Source organism: Stereum hirsutum (genome assembly GCF_000264905.1).
Source record: "Stereum hirsutum FP-91666 SS1 unplaced genomic scaffold STEHIscaffold_17, whole genome shotgun sequence".
NCBI lineage: Eukaryota > Fungi > Basidiomycota > Agaricomycetes > Russulales > Stereaceae > Stereum > Stereum hirsutum.
Genome location: NW_006763147.1, coordinates 192843 through 200294, shown reverse-complemented (window position 1 = coordinate 200294; position 7452 = coordinate 192843). Strand labels below are relative to the sequence as shown.

The following is a 7452-nucleotide window of genomic DNA, read 5'->3' as shown; positions in this document are numbered from 1 at the left end:
ACGGTCTATTGTAGCTATCTATACTCTGCTGTCATATGATATGCTGTTCCATATTTCCGACATCGGGTTTCCCTGGTAGTCCTTATTTAGGGTTGATGCAGTGGGTGGTTAGGGGTGTAACCTATTGGCAACGCACTCGGGTCTGTGACGTGGCAAGCCGCACTTCCCGTTCTCGAGCTCGCGTAACGATGTGTCTACACTAGTACTACTCGCTAGTCAAATCCATGACACAGACTTATAGTATGAAGTCCGTCGTGCGATGGGTGTATGCCAGAATTCAGCTTCTTCGATGCAAAGCTCCCCGGCCGTGCCTCGAAATGCTTGCTCTTCTCCACAGTCTTCTCAACAATTCCTCTTTTTGGGGCCTTAATTCATCGAGAAGCTTATTGGCCGATCTGACGCCAAATATGTGGTGGTAGACTAGACTGCCATGAAGCCAGAATATCCCGCGACGGTGAGATGGATTGACCTCCCTCCGCCTTCGTCTAGAAGAATGCTGGATGATCGCATGGGATCAGTAGAACTTGCATCATACAGTATGAATACGCTTGCCAAGCGCTCTTCCCGATCGTCCGCGGTCATATATGGACCTCGATTTTGCACTACCTTGCGTTTGACCATTTGCGGATGGTTAAACGCGATCCTGTACCAACGCCATGGAGTTTTATATGCCTAGCGTATGTCAGATACCTTCTGATCTTGACGCTACCGGAACCCTCAAAAAGAGGGCGCGGGAGTGTGACTGTCCTATATTTGCTCACTCATGTTCGAGCCACTATTGACGTGCGTCTCGTTTATTATTGCACCGTGCTTCTTTCTGAAGGAGGTTGACATGCTGTATAGCACACATGGTGGTTAACACTAGGAAACTATAGCAAGCAACGAGGCTATCGCAAGGCTTCTGGCAGGCCTGGCTGTCCGACCTGAATACAGTAGTATCGTCCAGTACAGGTCTCCGAGGGTACTTTACCCTTATGTGCGCACACATACTAGGCTGTAGCGATACAACCGACCACAGTCATCTCCTTAGCGCTGATGAAGGCCTTCAAGAATTCGCACATAGGTATCGGTGAGCGGTCCACCGCAAGCATCCAGGTCAACCTAAGTTCTCATAGACCAGCCGCCGGAAAGATTGGGACACTCCGGTTGATCGATGGGTATCCGGGTGAATCCTCAGTCTTGGTCTTCATGATCCATTCACTTACGATGTTAAATAGAGTACCTGTCTGTGATCCTTTAGCGCAAGGCCTAAGTCGACCGTAAGTGACTATTCAGGCGTTTTCCGCACTCCCCTTTGCTATCGTGAAATATCATGATCGGCGGAGCCTCTTACCTGCCAGATGGTCTGGAGACAATTGCTTGCTTTGAAGTCCTGTATACTTCGACACGACGAGAATGTTACCTCCATTCTTTCTAACTTTGCCATCAACTTACTATACTCATGAGAGGAAAGAGTAGAGCCTTGCAGTCGCTTCGCTACAAACTGTCCTTTGTTCCAAGTTTGAATCAGGCACACAGCTCTAACGAAACAAGTTAAGAGGAAGATGTACGAATGTGGAGGCCGGATTTCCTTCTTCGTCACTTTTTGGACCCAGTTCTCATCGGGAACCTCTTCACAGACGGCCACTCACATCTTCCGGTGATCGCAGGATCCATGTACGTCTGGTTTACTCCGCTGCCGTACGTGTCGGTCTTCGCCCAGTCCTCGGGGCGCCCATAGCAAACCCAGCAAACCCTGGATTGTCGTGAAATGGGAAGGTTCAATTTCCGATGACCAGACGGGTGCTGTACCGATGATATGGATACTCTGTATCCCCGTGGATCGTGGTGTAGGTTTTGCGCCATGGCAAAAAAACCAAGGCAGGGCTCCCGAAGAGGATGCAGGATGCATAACTAAGACTTCAGTGCTCAGCAGACACTTCTTCTACTCGTAATCGGACACTCGTATACAGCATCCACGAGTGCGAGACGATAGCAGTGAATGATTCACGCAATAGATATTTGGTATTTGGTTGGTTTTTCGTGTGCTTCGTTGTGATGGTTGGAGCGTAGAGGGAGAGCAGAGAACCTTTATCAGCGAGGACATGGAGATGTGTGCTGTGAGTTACAAGATTCAGTTTTCATACGTCAACTGAACGGAAGGATGTACACATTAGTTCGATCGTATAACAATGCCATATAGAATTAGAAGACACGCAACAATCAATCAATGGCACCACCAGTTACACTTAGTCAAGACAATTGTAGAGAGAACGTATAATCACGCTGGAGACTCTTGTTGCCTCTAACAACATCACCGTCCTTGCCCAACATCCAAACGTCCCGCTCAAGGAAACGAGCCTGGCCGTCTCGTCGAACGAGTACCACGGTCGATAGACGAGTACCGTAGAATCGCCTGCCAGAGACCTTCGCTCCTTCTGTGGTGTTGGTCGAGGCTTCATGTGCAGAACCGACGTCAGTTGTGGCTGCAGTGACGTTTGGACCCTTGATCGGGGCTTTCGGGTCGATAGGAAGTGGTGCGATATGGATGGTATTCCTAAGGGTGCCACGGTCAACGGGTGGTGGATCAGACCGCCATCTGGAGGAAGTGAAGAAGATAATCAGGAAGCTCCTTCTTCAGTGAAAAAGGATGACGAGCTTACTCTAGCATTTGAAACAATGATTCAGCTAGCTGATCGTCACGACGCGTCTGAGCTTCACGGTCGGCGGACGGATCGTTTTCCATCGATCGGGTAGGTAGAGATTCTAGTATCTCCTGGAGCGACTGCGTTCCGCGGACAACCTTGGGCCACTCTGAGGCTCCCCTACCATCCACACCATTTGACATACCACCACAGTGCCTTTCCGACTCCGTAAGAGACCGGTGTGCGAGGGGGCCACCTCCACCGTGATTGGTGATGAGTTCGGCTGAGAACGAGAGTGAATTGTGGGGCGATGCAGCCGTGGAGCAATTGTCGGGTAAGCCGGTACCACGAGGTGCCAGCAAGAGCATATTAAACCCGGCGTAAGGCGTGTCTAGCCTCTGCGAGAGGAGATCATCGACCTCGTCCGCTAGGGACCGGACATGTTGGGATGATGTTGGGGCGAGAAAGGACGTGACCAAGTGCCCTCTCGACGATTTGTACGAGGACATTGGTTCCGTAATATTTGTCCTGAATAATGACGCCCGTTGTGAGAAAAGAGGACATGATATAAGGGTGTGGGACCTAGCGCTTGAGAGCGCGAGTGAACCAAACGCAGGTTCAACGACCTCATGCCACATTGATAACAGTGCTCATTTCGCCTCACTTTATCCAGCCGAAACTGTGTGATACATGCTCCATCGGCGAAATTTCGCGACACGCGTCGTCCCAACCGACTTCATAAGCCTAAGCTTATGGTCAAAGCAGCCCAAAATACCCAGTATGTTGGGAATCACTTGGCCTGAAAGTGCTACGGTGTTTTGTGCATTGCATTCAAAACACGTGGATTGGATCCGGTGAAGGACTTACAGGAGCGCAAGCCTTCCTGTGCGGGTGATCCCAAGCCATGTCCCTCCTGCTAGGAGATCGCGACCGGACAGCACATTGCCTTCACCTGATTTGTCTATAAAAAAAAAAGCTATATGTTTACCCTGGCACATGTGTACCCCGGTTAGAAGGAAGATTGGACGCACCATCCGTACCGCCTTTCCCGAAAGCGTGGAAATGAGCCGGTGCAGTAGGCCGATCGAGAAACTCGTCGCGATTCGTACAAAGAATGCTATAGAGTGACAGACGAAATGTAATGTGTTTATAGAAGTGAGTGGAAATGTTGAGACTAAGGATTGAGAGATGGTAGAGGTAACAAAGACTCGAACGTACAGCGCATATTCAGAGTGGGTGAGGGACCAAAAGGCGACACACATTATGAGCTGACGAGACTGGGTATGCCATATCATCATAATAATAAGTCAGATGTGAGCATTTCTACGAAAATCATAGCCACAAGGCGCTCCATTAGTGGACTTACAAGTGCTAGATGTATGCAGAGTTATGGATAGTTCGACTGGAACGTGGTGGTCTACTGGTGTTGATGCTATTCGGTCAGAATAGTTTTTAACATTCAACTTCTGAAAACTTCTTACTAATATGTCTCTACCACAATAATATGGCTCAACCCGAATGGCGACTAGCCGTAAGGTCAATTGAGTGGGCAATGGAAGGATGATCTCTTCGGAGCTGAGTTTAGGTAAGTCCGGATTCGATCATCAGAAGCGAGGTTTCCTTCTCTATGTATGCTGTATCAAACACTTACCTGAATCCTTACAGGTTATATAAACAGTCTCTCGAGCTCGTCAAGGTATATGGGCAACAAAAGCGACGATATAGCCAATTGCAAGATGGCCTTTCAAGCGAGACATGACGCCATCGGATGCAAGCTCGCGCTTGCCGGCAGCCGGATTACCGGTGTCCTCACGTGTTAGATCGGCTTATGCCGGAACATTGTGTCTTCAGATGAACAACTTCAAGTCGCTCTTGAGCAACTGTTGAGCCCGCTATAGCCCTTACCATCCGGGACCACGCAGAGATTCTTGGATCAAGTATGTTTTTACTCTGTTTTCGGCATAGACGGTCAACCTGCGGTCAACATACGTAGAATCTTGGCTCATTTTTATATCCAAAATTGGCCACTCTGCTGTAGAGGCTTCTATCATCCGAACATCACCCATGGCCCCACGAAATACTGTTGTCGTGGATAACGGAGCTTCAACGATAAAGATCGGTATCTCAGGATACCCACAAGGCAATAACTTGAGGTGAGATCTTGACGAACCCTTGTTGCCTGATGAACTCGCTGAGCCACATCCTTTACCCCCTTGGTACATGTGGTTTGTCTAAGAAAGGATTGTATCAAACGCAATCGTCCGTTCTAAGGGTGACAAACGGACATACTTTGGCCATGAATTAGACCAATGCACCGACCATGCGTCTCTTCACTACCGTCTTCCTTTTGAAAAGGTACGCGGCCTTCACGGTACATTTCTGTCTCACGGACGCTTTCACTCGACGTGGCATGGGGCATGGGATCTTGACTATCCTTTTATGGTTTTGAAACCCTGGCAAGACGTCACTAAACAAATATACAGGGATATATTGTCGACTGGGATGCTGAGAAAGCAATTTGGGACGGTATATTTTCCGAGGAAATCCTCCGTGTAAGGCGGCTTCTTCCTTACACTGTGGTCGGACTGTCATATTTAGTGTTGATTTATGCTCCTACCTATAGGTCGACCCACCGGATTGCAGTCTTTTGATCACAGAGCCGTACTTCAACCTTCCTAGCATACAAGAAGTATACGACCAGTTTGTTTTCGAAGAGTACGAGTTCCAGGCATACCATCGATGCACTCGCAAGTTTCTTGCTTGTTTCTGTCCTTGTCATCCAATCATTGATATATGGCACCGATGTTGTTTCCCGCTTGTTATGGGCTCATGTCTGTCGGTGATTGCTTTGATCTACAGCGGCTTCTCTCGTACCTCATGGACAGCTGTTCTCCAAGACAGGTCTGCACTCACCCGAGTGCATGCTCATCGTTGACTCCGGTTTCAGCTTTACACACGTTATCCCTATCATCAATCATTCCATTCAATGGAATGCCGTGAAGAGGTTAGTCCCCTCGTCGATTAATTATTCTTTCCACCCCCCTTTTTAAGAATGCGTCATCCAGTTTTTGCTCCGTTTTTTCACTGTCTAACCATCATCATGCTTCTCAATCCCGTGCATGGGCCTCGTAGAATTGATGTCGGAGGAAAACTTCTGACAAATCACCTAAAGGAACTTGTCTCTTTCAGGCAGTGGAACATGATGGACGAGACATACGTGATGAACGAAGTCAAGGAGACATGCTGTTATGTCTCCCGAGAGTTTGGTGTGGACCTCGAGACTTGTCGGTACGTTTTCTTCAGCATCGACTCTGCCTCGTCCCTATCTTTCCTACCATTTCCGGGCCACCAAACCTTTCACTCTTTCTACGCGATGGGATATTTTATCTGTGTAGGTCCTGGGATGTGTCTCTAAATCTAATGATAGGTCCAATTCGAAGAAGAACACTATTATCCAAGAATATGTGCTCCCAGATTTCAGCAGTAATAGACGGGGGCACGTAAGGAACGAAACTGTAATTCCCGCTGAGGGCGAACAAGTCCTACGCATGGGAAGCGAACGGTTCTCGGTGCCTGAGATCCTATTTCGCCCCGACGACATCGGTAAAGTCATTCAATGAAATCTGTCATCACTCTTTCCGTTGTTCGTCCGCAAAGCATATTAGCGCTCGACTCTTATTCTTCCCTACCCATTGGTACTAGCTGATTTATCGTTCATCATGTCTGAGCGCTTTGCCTGGGGACTCTTTCATCCCCAGCCACCATTCGTACACGCTGTGTGTGATGCGCGAAATCGGATGCCATTATGCCTTACACTGATCACTGTCTCACGAAAATGCGTGTTCCCGTTTATTTAGGTCTACCACAATCCGGAATCTCTGCCACCGTGGCGGACTCCATCGCTCTATTACCGCCAGATCTTCACGGCCTCTTTTGGGCGAACATTGGCCTCATCGGTGGAAACACAAAGTTTCCTGGGTTCCCTCAGAGGCTGTGCGTCTTTTAAATTAGCATGGTACCGTACCTGAGGACACTGCGTGCTCAGACCAGCGACAATGGACGATTCACGTTTTAGGCTCGACGAACTCCGTTCACTCGCTCCCGTGGACTGTGAAGTTACGATATACCCTTCTAGCGAGTACGTGGTCCGAGTCTCAGCGTCATCGCCTGACTGTCATACATCTTATGCTCACTACTTCGTCCACCATTTTTCCATAGACCAGCGCTGGAAGCATACCACTCGGCCCTCGCATTTGTACAGCATCCCCATTTTCCCAACCAATGCGTAACTCGGGAAGAATACCTCGAAAGTGGAAGTAACGCATGTCGCAGGAAGTTCAAGGATTGGCAAGATGTCGCCGGCGGCGGCTCCGGAGGCGGTTCGGGGCCTGGGATTAGAACGAGCGCAAGTTCGAACGCAGTCAGAGAGACTGGGAAGACGAAGGGAAAGGGGCGCCCTAGGGACGAAGACTCTGATGACGGGGAAGACTCTCCGCCTTCCGTACCTGCAAAGACGATTAGGACGAGGACGAGGACAGTTTCTGCGGTAAAACGGAGATAGCGAGTGTTGGTGGTGCAAGATGTCAGTATTCTCCAGGATCGAGTACGTTGACCGGTGGCGCTTTTTCCACGATTAAGCTTAGAATTTGTTTTTGATTCCGGGGGTACTTTGTGCATCGAAGTGTGAGGTCCTTCCCGTCAAGGTTAGGGAAAAGAGTGGCGGAGTGGCGTACTTCGTAGATCAAAGGAATGCTATGTATCCCCAAGGGAGGTACTGTAGTTTTTCGACCATATGTTCGTCACGCATCACGCAGGGTGCGCCGGCGAA

The 7452-nt window shown here is 49.1% G+C and overlaps 2 protein-coding genes across 2 annotated transcripts; one reads left to right on the top strand and one right to left on the bottom strand.

Moving 5' to 3' along the window:
• Positions 1–2232: 2232 nt before the first annotated feature.
• Positions 2233–3886, bottom strand: STEHIDRAFT_66775 (uncharacterized protein; the record flags this gene model as incomplete). The annotated part of the gene is made up of 6 exons (XM_007309123.1): positions 2233–2417; positions 2484–2608; positions 2712–3152; positions 3492–3585; positions 3665–3741; positions 3843–3886. 6 exons carry the CDS (start codon positions 3884–3886, stop codon positions 2233–2235), a joined length of 966 nt encoding a protein of 321 aa, XP_007309185.1.
• Positions 3887–4688: 802 nt separating this feature from the next.
• On the top strand, positions 4689–7450 carry STEHIDRAFT_103807 (actin-domain-containing protein; the record flags this gene model as incomplete). The annotated part of the gene is made up of 10 exons (XM_007309173.1): positions 4689–4777; positions 4865–4979; positions 5108–5176; positions 5248–5386; positions 5484–5628; positions 5757–5912; positions 6052–6227; positions 6482–6617; positions 6700–6762; positions 6843–7450. The coding sequence occupies 10 exons, from the start codon at positions 4689–4691 to the stop codon at positions 7183–7185; spliced, it is 1431 nt and encodes a 476-aa protein (XP_007309235.1). The 3' UTR covers positions 7186–7450.
• Between the last annotated feature and the right edge of the window lie 2 nt (positions 7451–7452).